General features: G+C 40.4%; 1 protein-coding gene across 1 annotated transcript in view; it reads right to left on the reverse strand.

The window, feature by feature from the left end:
* TEK (TEK receptor tyrosine kinase) overlaps positions 1–20,006 on the reverse strand; it is a 61,254-nt gene that overhangs the window by 40,373 nt on the left and 875 nt on the right. Inside the window, exons 2-4 of the mRNA XM_070935512.1 lie at positions 9,062–9,373; positions 4,516–4,626; positions 508–657 (exon numbers count right to left, since the gene is read on the reverse strand). Coding sequence (XP_070791613.1) covers positions 508–657; positions 4,516–4,626; positions 9,062–9,373 — 573 coding nt within the window. The remainder of the gene's footprint in view (positions 1–507; positions 658–4,515; positions 4,627–9,061; positions 9,374–20,006) is intronic.

Here is a 20,006-nt window from a genome sequence, read left to right on the forward strand (position 1 = left end):
AATAAGCTAAAAAGACAAATGCTATAAATAGGAGGTAGGTTATATATTAATATAAATCTAAGAATAGATATAAATAATGAACATGGTTGTAAACTTTAATTGTTATTGCACAAAATATTTGTACTCAGACGACACACTGTTTAATGAAAGATGAAATGTTTGTACTAAAAGAAAATAATTTTTTAAAAAAAGACCTCAAAAGAATGATAGAGTGAGATATGGAGAAGCAGTTTTCAGACGTAAGGTGGCCTGGCACCTTGATCCAAATTAGCAGCATGTTTCAGACTGGCATTTTATGATGTATTTTCTTCCAAATGAAACTACCAGCTTAAGCATACTTTTTAAGTTTAAAAAAAAAAAGTTGGCAGTATTTCAGCTTGCTTGTAGCAGAACCCCAGAGGCAGATAATATCTCTACCCGTGACTCAGTGTTAAAAGAACATCCTATGAGTAAAGGCCAAAGGATTCCTGTTTTAGCTTTCTGTTTAAGGAGTTGATCAAATCTTACTTCGTACGATCAATCGAGTGTAGGCTGAAGTGAAATGGCTTCCTCCTATGTATCTGGCTGAGTAAACTCCTGCATTATCAAGGTGAACTGAAGACAGGGGTATTGTTAGCAGTTCTGGAACTCGCTTGAGAACAGAATATATAAACGTACCTGCAATAGAAAGAAAAATCCAAAGGCATATAATTGAAGATGTGGATCAATCAATGAGGCTGCCTTCTGAGAACAATGGGAACACGTCTTCAACTGATTTTCCATAGCACACATTCATCACTTGACATCTAAAAGCTTTACTAATATTTTGAATGTATGAAACAATGAGCACGGATAAAATGGAACATTTGTGATTTTTCTTATTTCCTTTCGCATGCAGATAGGGGAGCTACTATATCTAATTGTTGCTACTGCTCAGGTTAAAACACTTCTTGGTTTATGTGCAGATCAATTAACATTTGAAGTACAAAATAAAACCCTTTGCAACTTGGATCTTTTTCTTCTAATACGTCTGGTTAGGTGGTATCCAGTTATCCAATCTGAGATTTCCAGATTGTCACCTTAATCATTTTAATTAGCTACTATATCATTCTTCCACCATGAAGATTGTACATTTTAATTTAGAATTAGAATTAGAATTCTTTATTGGCCAAGTGTGATTGGACACAAACAAGGAATTTGTCTCCGGTGCATAAGCTCGCAATGTGCATACAAGCAACAAGTGATAATCATAATCATAAAATACAATCACCATAAATCATAGATTCAACACTAATTTGACCCAATTGCTGCTTTTTTGATAGGATGTAGCTGGAGTGGGATGTAAAGACATGTTGGTTTGTTTTAGATCAAGGTTCTGGTTCAATGTGGAGAGTTGGTGAAGCTTATGAACCTCTTTTCAGAAAAATGCATCTAAATGCATAAAATGAAACACACAGATTACAAAACAAAACTATTATTTTAAAATACAGTTATCAATGTATTAAAAAAATACAATAAGTAGTAATGTATGTGCTTCTTTATCAGCCATTAAATAAATAACCTTTTAAGGGTATAATAACTTTAGATAATAAGATATATTGAAGTTAATAGTTCTGGAACCCTGAGGTCATAGATTATTTTGTTGCCTATATACATTATGGAATGAAAACCTAAATTTCACTAGAGATGAGTGAATATAGAAGTTGTACTTTCTCCCCATCTGGTGTCATACACTCTCTGAACTCTATCTATGGTCTCCCAAATTTTAGATACATATTTGGCAAAGGTGTACAGTTAAGTGGCTGCCTCTCCTTTCCCACAATATGTTCACAACAAGACTAAGGAATGTGTGAGATATGTACTCTATGAAGAGGCTTGTCATCATCATAAGGATTTATTTCACCCCACTTCATCCCCACATGTAGTTAATAATGGTGATGAGTTTTCCCATAGCACAGAATAAACATTGCAGGCTTCTAATTGGTCAGGTACACGGTAGTTCTTGACTTATGACTGTAATGCCCCTTATATTTGTAAGCAGTGACAGCCATTAAGTGACACAGCCTTGCTTAATGACTCCCACCCCCTGTTCTCCCTGATGCAGTCATTAAACAAAAGCACAGGTTGTTAAGCAGAAGACAGGGTGCGTCAGGGGTGAGGGAAGACTTGGGAGGTATAGTTCAAGCCTAGGCCCAACTGCCTTGGGCCTCCGAAGGTTTTCTTCACCTCCCAAGGCATCCTGTACTTTGCTCCATGCCATTTAGGACTCTGGCATGACTTATTCTGCTTCTAATCGGGCCACTCAGCCACCCAAAGGAGTTGAAAGCTGGACAGCAGGAGCCACTGTATTGTGAGCAGGGGTGGGATTCAGCCAATTTGGACCGGTTCGGGCGATCTGGATGTTAATTTTAATCTAGCCTTGGTGGCGCAGCAGACTAAAGCACTGTTAAGTAGCACCAGCTGCCTGCAATTATTGCAAGTTCAAATCTCACCAGGCTCAAGGTTGACTCAGCCTTCCATCCTTTTGAGGTAGGTAAAATGAGGACCCGGTTTGTGGGGGCAATAAGCTGACTTTGTATAAAAAAGAACACCGCTTAGGGGGGCCCCCGAAAGCCCTAATAAGCAGGTATATACAAAAGTGTGAAGGCTATTGCTTAACACATTGTAAGCCACCCTGAGTCTCCGGAAAAGGGCGGCATATAAATCGAACCAATAAATAAGTAAATAAATCTGGTTTGCCGAACCGGTTGTTTCAAGGACTGGCTGACCCCACCCACCCCACCCTGCCCCTCCTAGGAGTCTCCATGCAGCCTGTTTTGGATGCCAGGTAAGTGCAGGGCCCACCTGGAGGCTCTGGGAGGGCGAAAAACGTGCCTACTGGAAGTTCCAGAAGTCCGAAAATGGGCCCATTTCTGGCCTCCGGAGGGCCTCCGGAGCCCAGGGGAGGCTGTTTTCACCCTCCCGGAGGCTTGAGGAAAGCCTCCGGAGTCTGGAGAGGGTAAAAATGCCCCCACCATGGTGCAGGAGGCCAAGTAGGCCACGCCCACCACACCCACACCCAGCAACCGGACAGAGCAACCGGTTGGTAAAATTTCTGAATCCCGCCCCTGATTGTGAGGTTCAGTTTTTCTACAGAGGTTGCCTCAAGACAACCACAAATTGTTCTACAACATGTACTATTCTTTGTAAGCCTGAAGGGGGCTCCGTTTTTTTAAGGAGGCTCCTCAAACTCCATCGACAAAAGAAGCCCCCTAGGCTCTTAACAATAGTACAGGTAGTTACAACAGTTACAACGGTTCATTTAGTGACCATTCAAAGTTACGACGGCACTGAAAAATGTGACTTATGAGCGTTTTTCATAGTTATGACCTTTGCATTATCCCCATGGTCATGTGATCAAAATTCAGATGCTTGGCAACTAGTTCGTATTTGTGACCGTTGCTGTGTCCTAAGGTCATGTGATCCCCTTTTGCGACTTTTTCACAACCAAAGTCAATGGGGGAGCCAGATTCGCTTAACAACCGGATTACTAACTTATCAACTGCAGTGATTCATTTAACAACTGTGGCAAGAAAAGTCGTAAAATGGGACAAAACTCACTTAACAAATGTCTCACTTAACAACAGAGATTTGGGGATCAATGGTTGTGGTAAACCGAGGACTACTCATACCTTCTTGCACAATAGCATGAATGTCCCAAAGGTGCTTTTTCAGGAGGCAACTGGACTTTCTTGTTTTTTTCTTTGAAGACATTTCACTTCTCATCCAAGAAGCTTCTTCAGCTCTGATGGGATGGTGAGGAATGGAAGGACTTATATCTCAGGCAGACAGCTGGTCATTTGCATCCTTTTAGAGAGACGTTGAGGCCATTTGGAGGTTTATCTGTGTCCTCAAAGCAAAAACACCAGGAAGTCCAATTGCCTCCTGAAAAAGCACCTTTGGGACAACCATGACCTGGATGACTGAGACAGTCCAAAGACTTTTAACAATAGCACGAGGTTGCCACGAGATGGGCCTCTGTAGGAAAGCTGAGCCTTGCATGGCATGGCACTGCATTGCATCACATTGCATCACATTGTATGGTATCGCATTGCATCATGTCAGCTGGGCACCTCTGCAAAAAATAGAAAGGTAGATTTGGGTGCTGCTGGGCCCTGGAGCTGGCTGAGGAGCAGGTTGGGTTCTGCAAGTCCCTGGGTGGCTGTGTGGGAAGAAGGCCTTGCCCTACAAGCTCTTAACAACTTCCCGTGCACTGATAGCTTCTGCTGCACAGCTCCCTTAAGTTGCTGAATGGCCGAATTGGGACCAGGCCCAAGGCCTCCATGGGGAGATAATGAGGGAGGCGGGAAGGGATGGAGCATCCCTGCGGTTGGTCGTAATGATGAACAACAGCAGGAACACTGCAATGGCTCTAACCAGGTCTTAAGTAGCTTTGGGGGAGTCTGTCGTAACTTAAAATAGTCACTAAATGACCAACCTAAATTGAAGACTACTTGTACAGTATTATCCAGAAAGGAAAGAAAAAAACACAAATACCATTTTTGTAGATTACTGCGTCTTCTTCATTAAAAACCTTTCTGATGAAAGAAATGTTGACAACTTCGCCCTTGTTTGCTGTAATGGTTAAGGCGACTGGTAGGAACGAAGCTAAAATAAAAATAAAACAAAATAGATTATGGATCTGTTCTTTCTTAGTAAATCCTCCACCATGGAAATTAGAATAATGACATACTGTAATAGGGGGGGAAACTGTGTAACACAATATCTGAATATATTCAGAGATGGTTGATTCATGAAAAAGAATGTAGTAATGTTCTATTTGAAAAATGATCCCCAAAGGGGACAAATGAATTCTACAAGCCAACCTTGCAGATTTTAGCTATAAATCTTTTTCCCAAATGAAGGTGAATATACCTGTCCCAGGATAATGTTGCAAGATCCAATCTGGATCGGCCACTGGGACCAGAGGTTTCAAGCTTTCGGACTCATGCTGGAGCCTCATTCTCATGCAACGTCTCTCTAGCAAAGTATGTGTAAATCTTTTTGATTGATTCTGTATGGGTAACCGATATATACAGTGGTGGGTTGCCCCCGGTTCGGACCAATTCGCAAGAACCGGTAGTAAAACCAGCGGGAGGCTCCACCCACTGACCCGGATGTTATCATAGGTGATCTGCACATGCGCAGAAGAGCATGTGTGGGTGCAAGTGAAGTGAGCACGCGCAGGCACGATGCGAACCGGTAGTAAAGGTAAGTAGAACCCACCTCTGGATATATGTGTGTAAATGTTAAATAAATGCTTAACATAGATATGCATATATGCACACAAACACATATGCATACTTTATTTCCAAAGAAGATCTTCCTGGGGTCTCTTCTCTTCTCTTCTCTTCTCTTCTCTTCTCTTCTCTTCTCTTCTCTTCTCTTCTCTTCTCTTCTCTTCTCTTCTCTTCTTTTTTTTTTTTTTGGATCTCCCTCCCACTTTGGAGCTTTATTCCTTTTGTATCACTAGTTTAATTTATCAATCGGCTCTTTGCCTCACTGCATTGTTAGAAGGCAGAGGAATCCACATTCGTCCATGGGCTCCATTCCAATGTATTTTTAGTCTGTGGCCTATATTTGAGTAATTCTTTTGTTTACAAATGGCTTGGATTCCTCATTCAGGAAAGAACAATAACCAGGCTTTGTAGCAGGAGCAGCTTGCTTGACATCTTAAACCGGGAACCAAAGTTTGCTGAGGGGTTTCTGACATTTTACTAGGTTTGGTTTTTTCCAACCATAGTCCACTGCCTTGAAGCCTGCACCATTCCATTTTCAAAAATAACTTAACAAATATTTATTGGGATACTACTTGATGCCAGGATCTAAACCTCAATCAAGATATCTTATCTAAACCTCAATCAAGATATCCACCATGAACACTGGGGGCACCTCTGACAAGGAGTTCTGACATTACAAACCTCATATGAAGGCCACCCACTTAAAAAAAGCTGAATTATTACAGAATTGTGCACTTTGACATAGAAGGATTGTCCATCACAACAATTTTGAAGGAACTGAGAGGAAACTGCATTAAGAAACTTCAGGGTGTCAAGTATTTATGATATCACAGGACAGTAGTACTAGCACTTAAGACTTATATACCACTTCATAGTGCTTTAAGTGGTTTACAGAGTTGGCATATTGCCCCCAACAATCTGGATCCTCAGACTGACCTCGGAAGGATGGAAGGCTGAGTCAACCTTGAGCCAGTGAGAATCGAACTGCCGGCAGTCAGCAGAATTAGCCTGCAATACTGCATTCTAACCACTGTGCCACCACGTCTCTTTAATACTGTATTATTTAATAATAATAAAGTGTTAGTATTTCTTATCATATAAGGAATCATAGGGATGGAAAAGACCTTAGAGGCAGTGATAGGATTCAAAAAATTTAACAACCGGTTCTCTGCCCTAATGATTTCTTCCAACAACCAGTTCACCAAACTGCTCAGAAAATTAACAACCGGTTCTCCCGAAGTGGCGCGAACTGGCTGAATCCCACCACTGCTTGGAAGTCTTCTAGTCCAACCTCCTGCCCAAGAGGTCTTTGCCTCCTTACAATATATATTGTAAGTTTTCACTGTCAGGAAATTCCTCATTATTTCATAAGAAGGCCTGTTGCTGTATACTGTTCAGTAGCCTCCGTTTGGACTTCTGTAGTAATAATAATAAAAAAAATCTTGCTAGAAAAAGGAAATTGAACTGAGGCTCCCAGTTTGGCATTCTCCTAATAAGCCTGAGGGTGATTTTATCATTGAGAGTGATAAACCATGAATTCAATTTGGTTTATAATCCCCAGCTAGGTCCATTTCAGAGGTGGGTTTCAGCAGGTTCTAACCAGTTCTGGAGAACCGGTAGTGGAAATTTTGAGTAGTTTGGAGAACTGGTAGTAAAAATTCTGACTGGTCCTGCCCCCATCTATTCTCTGCCTCCCAAGTCCCAGCTGATTGGGAGGAAATGGGGATTTTGCGGTTTGGGGAGGGAATGGATATTTTACAGTATCCTTCCCCTGGAGTGGGGAGGGAATGGAGAGTTTACAGTATCCTTCCCAAGCCACGCCCACCAAGCCACACCCACAGAACCGGTAGTAAAAAAATTTGAAACCCACCGCTGGTCCATTTCCACTGAAATGCAATGGGAATAACTGACAGTAGGAAAACCAGCTTTTTCTTATGGAGAATAACTGTGTAGCCCAGGACTCTATTATAATTTATACACTTAGAACTGAGGAATTCATACTGGATAGAATTTTAATCAAATATATTACATTTCTTGGACAAATTTTGAAGTACATCAAGGAGTCAAACATCTATAAACACGTTTCAAAATATACTACAAACGGATATGCAACAAAATTCCAGAAATCGCTACAGGAAAGGGCGAGAGGTTTATGAGACTATTTTGGTCCTAGACAGTCAGATATTTAACTACACACACAAAGAATCCCTTGCATGTTTTAACAAAGAAAGCCTTGATGTTTTGGATGATTAGAAAGAACTCTATTTTTAGAATTTTATTACCATAAACACAATATTTAATTCATGATCCAACATGCAAAAACCATATAAAAGAGTTTTGAAGCAACATTATATATATATATATATATATATATATATATATATATATATATATATATATATATATATATATATCTACAGGATTATCCACTATTCAGTTATCCAGTCGAAAATTTCTATTTCCATTGAAATTGAAATTGGTTTAGATTTGGATGTTTATGGACATTTGAAAAATTATCTTGTTTTGTCTCATACTGGATTCTTCCCCATGGTTCAGTGGTGGGTTTCAAATTATTTTACTACTGGTTCTGTGGCCGTGGCTTGGTGGGCGTGGCAGGGGAAGGATACTGTAAAATCTCCATTCCTACCCCACTCCAGGGGAAAGTTACTGCAAAATTCCCATTTCCTCCCAATCAGCTGGGACTCGGGAGGCAGAGAATAGATGGGGGCGGGGCCAGTCAAAATTTTTGCTACCAGTTCTCCGAATTACTCAAAATATCCGCTACCGGTTCTGCAAAACTGGTCAGAACCTGCTGAAACCCACCTCTGCCATGGTTGCATTAATGTGTTTTCTGCCTGTCCATGAGTTAGCACAAAAGAATATCAGCAACAAGGCCAATCACTAATTTTAACATGCTGGGCCCTCTCAGATTTAATGTGACAGGGTTTAAGGTGGTGGAGTCCCTTGTCATCACCTGGCAATTAAAAAAAAAAGTGATCACCAATTCTTCTCCTCAAGGGAGGAGGCAATATTTGACAGATGGCTAGACCCATAGGTGTAGCCATCTGTCAAAACCTGATCTTGAGATGGCTGATCCATTGCTTATTGGATAGTACTCACATGAATCAAGAGGACATATAACGGGGAGGGAGAAACAAGAGAGGCTCAAAGAATTGATGCTAAAGAGGTACCGGTACTCCCCATTCTGCTGCCTCTATGCATCAGAGCCATGGTGGCACAGTGGTTAGAATGCAGTATTGCAGGCTAATTCTGCCCACTGTCAGCAGTTTCACCAGCTCAAAGTTGACTCAGCCTTTCATCCTTCTGAGGTCAGCAAAATGAGAACCCAGACTGTTGGGGGAAATATGCTGACTCTGTAAACTGTTTAGAGAATGTTGTAAATCACTGTGAAGTATATAAGTCTAAGTGCTATATTGCTATTCCCCCACCACTTTTCTTGTCAATTCTGACATTACCTGCAGATTGAGATAAACTTGACCTCTTATTTCATTACTCAAAATAATGATTAATCTTGTAGCCCAAATAGTCCAGTTTGGAACTTGTGACAATTGTAAAGGATATTCATATCTGCACCTACAATATGTCCCCCTATGGAACTTTATTATTTGTCTCCAACAGCCAAAACCCTAAAGAGGATCTATCTGAATGGTCACTAAGAGTCAATACTGACTTGATGACAACCAATCAATCAATTAATTAATTATCTGGTTACTAAAATCCATTTTCAAACATGTATTTGCAGTGGGACTTGGCACAGCTCTGCTTATAATAGCACAAAGTACCTGTTCGTTGCATCTTCATCGTATATATCATCTTTGTGTTATCTTTGAATTTTCCTTCACAAAAGTATGCTCCAATGCTTTCCCCAGACTTTTCCCTTTGCCATATCACTTTTTTTGCTATCCCTCTCGTTTCATCCTCAGCCACCGCCAAGGGATTTCGATTCTGGCTCATTAAGGCATCATAATCTCGCCCAATTTTAACAGAGTCCAGGGAACACCATCGAGATGCAATACAAATTAGTGATGTCTCTGAATCGGCCACAGTAGGGAGTGAGTTGATCAATATCAAATCAAATGCTGTCTCTGCATTGCCTGCAACAAAAGAAAAAAACAATTTGAAGGATCCATTTAATTTTACTTCTGTTCTGCTCCAGCTCCGTATTTCCGAGGATATTGACACACACCAATGGTTCTTATCAAATTTATTAAGTAGCAAGAATAAACAAGACCGGCAAAGGTTGGCAACCAGCCCAGAAAACAAGATATGATAAACCAAAATACTCTGATAATAATACGAGTTGTTTCCAGCAAGAACGCACTAGCTGCGTGCGACTTAAATAGGCTAAGGGAGTGGCCAATTATCCTCAAGCCCTACTCTCGAGTAGACCTCCTCCTCCTGAGCAGCCGCTCCTGCTTGTTGGCAGCCCTGCATGCTCGAGCATTGAGGAGAGGCTCCTCCACTTCACTCTCTCCACTTGAAGGAGCCTCTGGAGGTTCTGAAGGCCCTGGCTGAGTCTCTGCCTCTGGCACCACATCCTCTTCAGCCTCCTCACTGTCCAACGCGAGCGCCGGCTGTGCAGGCTGCTGGCGCAACCCCACACCAGCCTCCTTGTCATCGGGATCAGCCATGATCCGCGCAGGCCGCTGGTGGGCCACAACAACTTCTTTATGTTGGTCTTTTATCCTCAGTGGACCCATAAAAAGCCAAGTAGAATTGAGCTTAGTCAGGATTTAGATGGAGAGTGCTTAGAAATCCCAGAACTTCTAAGGCTGCAAAAGCCAACCTGCAAAGTTGAAAATGGAGAACTACTTCTACTGTTTTGTCAAAAAAACCTACATGTACAACTCCACAAAATCATCAGAAGTCAAATTAAGTTGAGCAAAAGCTTAATAAAGGGGAGAAAGTTCTGAGTAAAAGTGTTCCTTGTGGCTCAACTCACACGATTCAAATATGTTTTTGTTTTCTTAATTTTATTCACCTCACATTAAACCAAAGCCTAGAAATAGCAGAGTCCTGTAGCCAGACCCTGTTACTAATGGCAGTGCCGTGATTAATGGCATCCACATTTAACCAAGTGGATGGTGATGTCTAAAAGAAGGAAGACAGCAAAGCTGAAGGAATCACCGTTGCTTTGTTATCATAAGCTGCTAGCATGTGCCTAGTTGAGGCAACATCAAATGGTAATATATCTCAATAGATACAGTAAAGCAAGATGGGGCAGCGGATTTCAAATCTAGAGTTTTCTGCCAATTCATTGGCAAAGAATACTTTAACTCAGCAGTGGAGAAAGGCTGCAGGAGGTATCAAATTAGCAAGGAGCTTCCTGAAATTGAATGAGGTTAGGTAAAGAGAGCTTTGTGTTTTCTTTCTTTTTTTTTTGATAAACCATATTTTATTCCTACAATTCTTCTGTTATCAGTGATGATTAACCAATAATCATCATACTTAACAAACAGAAACTGGAGTCATTAGACAAATGGCACAGGCTGATGGCATGACATGGAGAAAGTTTTGCTTTTGCTTAATTTTGAAATAATTAATGAAGCAACATAGATGCAGTCTTTTAAAATATAACATTTTTTATTCCTAGTCTCAACAAGATTGGGGTTTACTACAGACATTTAGTTGTGGGCTCTCATCCAAGCGTGGAGGCAGCTTTTATATGTCAATATTTTTGCCTTTAAAGCAGGGGTGAAATTCAGCAGGTTCTGACAGGTTCTGGAGAACCGGTAGTGGAAATTTTGAGTAGTTCAGAGAACCGGCAAATACCACCTCTGGCTAGCCCCAGAGTGGGGTGGGAATGAAGATTTTGCAATATCCTTCCCCCAAGAGTGGGGAGGGAATGGGGATTTTGCAGTATCCTTTCCCTGGAGTGGGGTGGGAATGGAGATTTTGCAGTATCCTTTCCCCTGCCACGCCTACCAAGCCACGCCCACCAAGTCACACAACACACGCTACGCCCACAGAACTGGTAGTAAAAAAATTTGAATTTCACCACTGCTTTAAAGCCTGAGGGGAATTAATTACATTGAAACAAATTTATAGTTGCTACTCCTACTGACCCAAAGGCACTTAATCCCAACCAAGATAATTTGCATTGTCTAACAGAGGTGGAACATTTTCTGAGAAGAGCAGGCCAAGCATTACTGTAAACACTTTAGACAGAATTGTCCACTGAAAGAAAATCACATATAAATGCTCTGGCTGCAGTTATCACAGCCATTATGGTTGTTGTTTTTTTTTAACATTAATGCCTTGGCATGTCAGTTTCTAGTATGTATTAATTATGGGTTGAATTCAGAGCAAAGCACATTCGTAGAAGTTTCTCACAAGCATTGGCTTCTGCCACTAGTTTCTATCTCCTTTATCTCTTTCTTCTCTCAGAAGAAAGTTATGTAGAAATGGTGCCAAGAGACTTGCTTGGGAATTTAAGATTATTCTGATGCCTAGAATAATTCTGTGGAAAAAGATTTCCTTCGCATCAATCTTCATTTTTCTCCTGTTCTCCTGGTGCTTTCCTTTTGCTAAATAATTTTAGCATCAGAGGACCTCATGAAAGTCATGATCATTCAATACCTTATCAAAGAAGAAGACATGCATTCTCCGCATTGTTTATTTATTTTATGACATCTTTATCCCACCTTTATTACTTTATAAGTAACTGAAGGTGGGTGAACTTACCAAATATTCCTTCCTACCCCCTATCCTCCGCACACCAACAACCTTGTGTAGGGAATTGGGCTGAGAGAGAGTGACTGGCCCAAAGTCACTCAGCCGGCTTCACAGGCCTAATATCTTTACAAAAGGGAAAATGTTTCTAATTAAAAATAGGAGGAAAAACATACTCCGGTTGGTTAACTATTTATAGATCTGATGTAAAGTTCCTCACGATTAGCAGCTTTATGCTGCTTTAATTTATATTTCTTTTTGTTTTCAGGGGATGGGAAAGAATACCCTCCTAGCATCTAAACAAAAAGAAATTTTACAAAATCTGGATTAAAAAAAAAAAGTTTATACCATATACAGCTAGGTAGCAAAACTACCTAAAATCTTTGTTGGGGACTATTTCCTGACTGCATCAATTCACAACCATTTATGTTCTGCAGACCTGCATTACTGTACTCATCTCATTACATTTGCTTCTTATCCTTTCTTAAAATCCTGACATGATCCAGACAGCAAATCTAGTAAAACAGAAATGGATGCCTGCATACTTTGCGTTGCCTTTACTGATGATGTTCATTCTGCCTCAGGAATGAGGCTAGCAAAAGGTACAGGCCTTACAAATTTAGGAAAGTGATTGGTAGTTCCCCCTTTTTGTTATTCCTCCTCCTTGTTGGTAGAAAAAGCACCTGCTAATCATATTCCTTAATATATGATGATACGGGGACAGGATGTGGAGGTAGATACACAGGTAGTCCACAACTTACAATCACAATTGACCCCAGGATTTCTTGTTAATGTCTCCCTTTCTTTGTTAAGTGAGACATTTGTTAAGTGGGTTTTGCCCCATTTTAAAACCTTTCTTGCCTCAGTTGTTAAGTGAATCACTGCAGCTGATAAGTTAGTAACCCGGTTGTTAAGTGAATCTGGCTTCCCCATTGACTTTGCTTCTCAGAAAGTCGCAAAAGGGGAACATGTGACCTTGGGACACCGCATCGGTCATAAATACAAACCAGTGTTTTGTATCACATGATTGTGGGAATGCTGCAAAGGTCATAACTGTGAAAACTGGTCATGTCACTTTTTTCAGTGCCGCTGTAACTTTGAATGGTCACTAAATGAATTGTTCTAAGTGGAGGATTATCTCTACTGAATGTGACTGATTTAGCCTTCTTCAAACAGGGCTGCAGGTACAGAAATGCTCTGTGCCTCTTACTTGTCAGTTGATGTCAACTTTACGTGATTGACGAGATAGGAAACACGACTAGATGAGCTAATTCTACTTTATTGTAAGTTTACATTAACAAAATCTTGCAAGTCTAAAAGTACAGGTAATCTTTGACTTACAACCTACGCTTAGGTTAGGGACTGTTTGAAATTATAGCTGACCTCCCAAAAAGTATTTATGACATAGTTTCAAAGATCCAGTTTCCCTTTCCCGAGCACATTTTGGGTGCTCAACAATCAGCCCACATTTGTGACTGTTTTCAGCACTCTGTAGTCAGAGGACTGCCATTTACAATGTTTTTTTCTGAAAACTGGAGCTTAATTCCAATTTCTGGCAAAACCTGCCCCTTAGCGAACAATTGGTTCACTTTGTTTAGCGACTGCCACAAAAAAGGTCATAAAATCATGTCAAGTCACATGGCGACCTGCTTTATGACTGTCACAACTTATGTGGGGCTCAATTATGGTCGTAACTTGAGGATTACCTGTACTTCTTTCCCAGATCCCCTTTCCAGCCCCCAAAACTAGTTAGAGTCCCTTCTGAACTGCTGGCCCTGCCCTGCCCATGTCTTTCATCTGCCCATTCAGTTCCCTTGGCTGTGACTCATTGTCCTACTCCCAAGGTCAGACTACATACCATTGCAGTTGGGCTATTCTGAAATAAAACTAAGGCAGCAGATCATAGACTAGTGATGTGGAGAGAATCAGGAGTGAGCAACAGGGAACAAGCAAGCTCCATCCTTAATGAGTACCACAATGATGGTTGTGCAGGCAGCAGGAGAAGATGGCTGATGGCACCTTGAAGTCTTTGAGTCAGCAAAGTAGCGTCGGGGGTAGGCAAAACAATGCACCTTTCAAAGTAATGACCACAGAGATATGGCTACACAAAACCCCTTGTCAGCAGAAGTACAACAATTCAAAGCAGGGAGGATCTACTTGCAACCATCTAAAGTGGCCAACAGGAAATGGGCAGATCCCAGCTTCTGAGCAGAACTCCAAGCTCATCAACAATGAAGTAGCCAAGATCACATCCATGGAAAAAAATAGTCAGGAAGACAGGGGGGGAAAAATATCCTACTTTGAAACTAGAATAGCTAAGGAAACTTTAGACCACGGGTCCCCAAACTTGGCAGCTTTAAGACCTGTGAACTTCAACTCCCAGAATTCTCCAGCCAGCATAGCTTGTGAACATCAACTCCCAGAATTCTCCAGCCAGAGAATTCTGAGAGTTGAAGTCCACAAGTCTTAAAGCTGCCAAGTTTGAAGACCTCTGCTTTAGACTGTCTCAGTTGCTGGAGTTATGAAGAAGCCAGAGACATGACATATGAAAACAATTATTGGGGTATGTTTATGTAGATGTAAAGATGAGCTCATAGTTTTTCAGATAAATTTTTTCTTAGTGCAAGGAGTATGTAGCAAAACAAGTCCAATGGATTAATTTGTCTTCATCAGATGGCTGCTGAAGATGAAGATACAAACCCAGAGCAAAATGTAAGATATTTGCTGCTCTCTGGGCTGAAGAACAAAACAGCACATCATCCGTTCCAAGTACAATGACTTACTGGACTGGCAACTAATTTCAACGTTGAGGATGAGAAAAAGAAAACACCTTTCAGTTTTCTTCTTGATCAAAGATTTACTGAAAGCAATCGTTTAAAATGGACGGAGAAATTTAGCTATTATGTTGACTTTTGGAAAATGCAGGATAGTTCTAGAACTGCCAGATACACTTTTCCAAAATGTCCATATACAGAAGTTAATATCTATAGATTGCTCGTGCCATAGAATCTTCCACCCCAATTAAATACTTAAGTGATACCACAGAGGTTGCGGGACATGGATAGTTTTGTCTTTCAGTACCTGACTGTTGCCTACCAACCTAGGACTACCAGCACAAATCCAGACAAGCAGCAGATGGTAGCAAAAAGCGTTTCAGCTCAATCAGGATATATATATATATATATATATATATATATATATATATATATATATATATATATATATATTCTCAGGTTTTCGCAGGTGTCTGTATGTAGGTCTTTGGTTATTCGGGTCTTCTCCCACGTAAAATTGGAAGTGTCTTGGCGACGTTTCGACGAAGTCTCATTCGTCATCTTCAGGCTGGTGTTTTCGGCTTCGTGCTTCCAGGAGCAATGGAAGCACGAAGCCGAGAACACCAGCCTGAAGATGACGAATGAGACTTCGTCGAAATGTCGCCAAGACACTTCCAATTTTACGTGGGAGAAGACCCGAATAACCAAAGACCTACATATATATATATTTTCTACTGTATCTGCATCTGAACAGCAACAAACCTTGCTCAGCAATGATCTCTTAAAAATGGTGGAATCTGTTGGTATCCACCCTTGTATATATAGCAAGAACCTGTGGTGGCATTTTTTTTGCCAAATTAAATCACCACTTTTTATCCATGAGGGAAGCAATTGCAAAGACACATGTAAGCAGGAAACAGAATTCTCAGAAAATTTAGCACAATTGGACATCAATTTAACAAACGTCAGGATAATCTCTAGATGGATATGTCACAGCAAATACCAATTTGTAAATGCCTTCCTTCCTTCCTTCCTTCCTTTCTTTCCTTCCCTTTCCTTTCCCTCTATTTTCCCTTCCCTTCCCTGCCCTTCCTACAAGACCAGTATACTTATATGTATCTGATGAAGTGATGACTATGATTCAGAAAAGTGTATGCATTTTTAAAAATACTACAAGGCATTGTTTTATTTTGTTTTGTTTTGTTTTTTGTTTTGTTTCTAAAGACTAGCACAGCAACCTCTCTCTCAGTTCAGGATCTTGCTTTTGGGAGTATATTTATTTCTGAGTTGCCCCAGTTAATTGAAAACTGCAGTCAAAGGTGATTTACTTTTCTTTTGAATTAGACAGAAAGGTTTTGTTGTCGTTGTGCAGCTCTTATGAACAGTCTGACTCCCTAGTGGAATTATTCTTGCTTCCTATCATTCCATCTCTTGGTACCCAATTTCAGGTCAGCCATAATCCTGCAAGATTCAGCAGTCCATCTGCATTTAAAAAGACCAAGGCCACTTTTTGAAAACAAAAAAAGGATCTCTGGTTTGAAAGAGGAGTCAAAGAGGCCATCTATGTCAAAATTGAACAGCCCTCTCTCAACAGAGGGGAAGGGATATGACATCATCTATCTCCGGTTTACAACACAGTCTTTTCAATAGTTCTAAGAAGGTTCTACACCCATTTGTACCACTCAGATGACTCTGATGATACAGATAAACCTCCATGTGGCCTAGGCTACTCCCTAAAAGACTGCAAATGACCAGCTGTCTGCAAGGAATATAAATCCTTCCATTCCCCACCATCCAGTCAGAGCTGAAAAAGCTTCTTGGATGAGAAGCGAAATGTCTTCAAAGAAAAAACATAAAGTCCAGTTGCCCCTTGAAAAAGCACCTTTGGGAAGATCAGCCCAAGCTTCTTTTATACAATGATAGGTGGGATTTAAGAAATGAAAGGTTGAGAATCTCTGGAAGAGGAAGTCTCCAGAATCTCTGGTTATGGGTAGAAATTGCTGCAGCTGTGGGATTGTTGTTGACCTGAAACTGGGTCCTGAGAGATGGAATGAATCTGCAAATAACAAAGGCAATTCTGCCTAGGTTTCAAACTGCTTTATGAGTAATAGGGAGGTGAAAACAATGATTTGTTGGAAATAAAGCTGTTATGAGCCATGGTGGTGCAGTGATTAGAATACAGTACTGCAGGCTATTTCTGCTGACTGCCGGCTGCCTGCAATTTGGCAGTTCAAATTTCACCAGGCTCAAGGTTGACTCAGCTTCTATCCTTCTGAGGTGGGTAAAATGAAGACCCAAATTGTGGGGGGCAATAGGCTGACTTTGTAAACCGCTTAGAGAGGGCTGTAAAAGCACTGTGAAGCGGTATATAAGCCTAAGTGCTATTGCTATTATTTATCAAGTTGTTATTATTATTTACTCTCATTATGTTGAGATCAGGACAAATGAAGCCCTCTCATTGAAAACCCGTGGATTTCTGCTGTTTTATCAATCTCAGCTTTAGAATGTAAGTATAGCAGTTGTCACGGGAATGACATCATCATCATAATTACTTACAGGCCAGAGGTGGGTTCTACTTACTTTTACTACCGGTTTGCAACCGGCTGTGTGTGCTTCTGCGCATGCACAGATCATCATTTATGATGTCCAGTGGAGTCTCCCGCTGATTTTACTACCAGTTCTATAGAACAGGACAGAACCGGGAGCAACCCACCACTGTTACAGGCCCTATTCAAGTCATACATTTGTTCATATAAAGCTCTATATAGCTTGGTATTTGGATCATCTCTCCTTCCCAGTCTCAACTAATCCTGCAAATTTCATCTCAAGGACAGCTGCTGAGGTTTAGGAAACTGCATCTGGTTCACAATTTGTAAAACTGTACAAAATATACAGCAATCTGCTATATTTATTTTGATCAACTGGGTTGTAATTTTTGCTACGTGTTGTCAATGGCTCTATTGTTGTTGTATTGCAAATCCTCTTAGTCTTTGAAAGCAGGGTGAGTACAAAAATTTAGAAACAATTAGTAAATTCACAGTGCTGTATATAGATTCAAAGCTACTATAATACTACTGACTGGAGAACAGGCTTATGTTTGCTTTGCATTACCGTTACATTAACGGACACTTTTATCCCAAATTCAATAGCACTTTTTTTACATTACGATAGAAAGGACAAAATATTTCTTTCTGTGTCCCCTTGGCATTCATCTTCTGGGGAGGTGGGGTAGTTGGCAGTGAACACGGCCCCGTAGGTCACACGAGGAAAAAGGAGGCGAGCAACATTTAATGCTTTTGGCAGTAAAACCCAGAGGCCTGTTCTCCACCTTGGGTGGAGTAATTTTTGCCCTCCTAAGCAGCAACACCCACAACAAACCTCACCCCCTTCCTTCCCCCTCCCACCCCACTTGGGGCGAGGCTAAGCCAGTTTTTAAAGCCTGCCAATGGGCAATCACTCTTAATACCTTCCCCGTTCGGGGAATGTCAATACTGCTTTCCTGGACTCCGCCTGTTGTATCTAGAGGAAGGCGTGTTCGCATTGTCTTCCCCGCTTGCCCCAGGAAACATGATATCACACTTGAACAAAAGCGGGAAAGCTGTCAGATCTATTGAGATGGGTGTGACCCCAATACACACCTAAAGCAGGCAAAGCCAGGGGGTCAGCAGCTCTTTAGTATACGAGGATAAATATGCATCTCCTGACTCGCCAAGAGGATTTTAGTCCTGCAGAATTAGTATCCAGGACAGCGGTTACCGTCAGGAACACAGTACTCCTCGTTTTTCACTACTTCATGTAGTGACTGTTCAAAACAGCACTCAAAAAAGGTGACTTCTGACCGTTTTTCACCCTTCTGACCACTGCAGCATCTGCACAATCATGTGTTCAAAATTCAGAGCCTTGGCAACTGGTTCATATTTATGACAGTTGCCGTGTCCCTGGGTCATGCGATCCCCTTTTGCGACCTTCTCATAAGCAAAGCCAATGGGGAAGCCAGATTCACTTAACAGCCGTGTTACTAACTTAATAACTGCAGTGATTCACTTAACAACTGTGGCAAGAAAGGTAGTAAAATGAGACAAAACTCACTTAACAAATGTCTCGCTTAGCAACAGAAATTTTGGGCTCAATTGTGGTTGTAAATCCACAATATCTACCTGGAAGACAAGTGGATAATGGACCAGCAAGGACAGAATTTTTTTTTCTTTCATTTAATAAAGTAGTATATGATGAATGTTCAATGTGGAAAAATAATTTTTACATACATTCATCCTTCTTTTAAAGAAATCAGAATGATATGATAATATGCATTGTTCCCCCTTCCTCCCCTCCTCCCTAATTTTGGAAAATAAAATAAGTTGAGGATAAAAAATAATTTGTTCAAAGTCATAGAATTTTCAAAGGACTTAAATCCATCTCTCTCTCTCCCTTCCTCTCTCCTTCCCTCTCTCTCTCTAAAATCCAGCATTTGCATTCTACATTTTGCATTCTAAATTTTTATACAAATTTGTATACAACTCTTGAAAAATGTATTCCCATTGTTTTGTACTTGTCTCTATTTATGGAACATACAGTAAAGATTGAATGCTATTTTCTGCTTATTGATGGCAAGCCCTCCTTAAAAACATTCCGTTGGGATTTTATAATTAAAACTAACAAAGAAATCTATGATCTCTATTTCTTTTTCTCAGTGTATATTAACAACGGACCAGGAATTGTTTTAGCTTATAGAAAGGACAGAGCCCTTTAGATACCGGCTTTCCCTTCCCCTCTGCTAAACCTTCTGCAACAATTTAAAGTGAAAATGCTGCATTGCTAAGCCTACGGATATTCGTGGAATTAAAGTAGTTAATTTTGTCTTGTGTAGATAGTGGCACACACATTTTTTAAAAACTTAATATTGGAATATAAAGGGAATCAATATTTGTTGTCCGAATGACTGAAACATGTTTTAATTTCACCAGATATAGATTGTTTAGTACTTTATTTATTTAATTTATGTTCCACCTTTCTTCAGGGGCTCCTAAAGGATAAAAGGATTTCCAGAGTGAATGAACTTAATTATAGACCTTAATAACCTTTAACACATTTTACTTTTTCTTTCCAAGAATTTTTGGACCGAAACATAAAAGAAATAGAGGTGCTTTTTTAAAAATAAACTGACGAGTGTTAATAGTACTGAAATATTATACCTAAGATTTTGTGATACTTTGGACAAAATGCTTTCTGCTTTTTTTCCCTCATTTCATCCTTACAAACACCTTCAAAAATAGGTCCGTAT

This window comes from Pituophis catenifer, unplaced genomic scaffold (assembly GCF_029215685.1).
Source record: "Pituophis catenifer annectens isolate HBS135680 unplaced genomic scaffold, rPitCat1.0.hap2 SCAF_2, whole genome shotgun sequence".
Lineage (NCBI taxonomy): Eukaryota > Metazoa > Chordata > Lepidosauria > Squamata > Colubridae > Pituophis > Pituophis catenifer.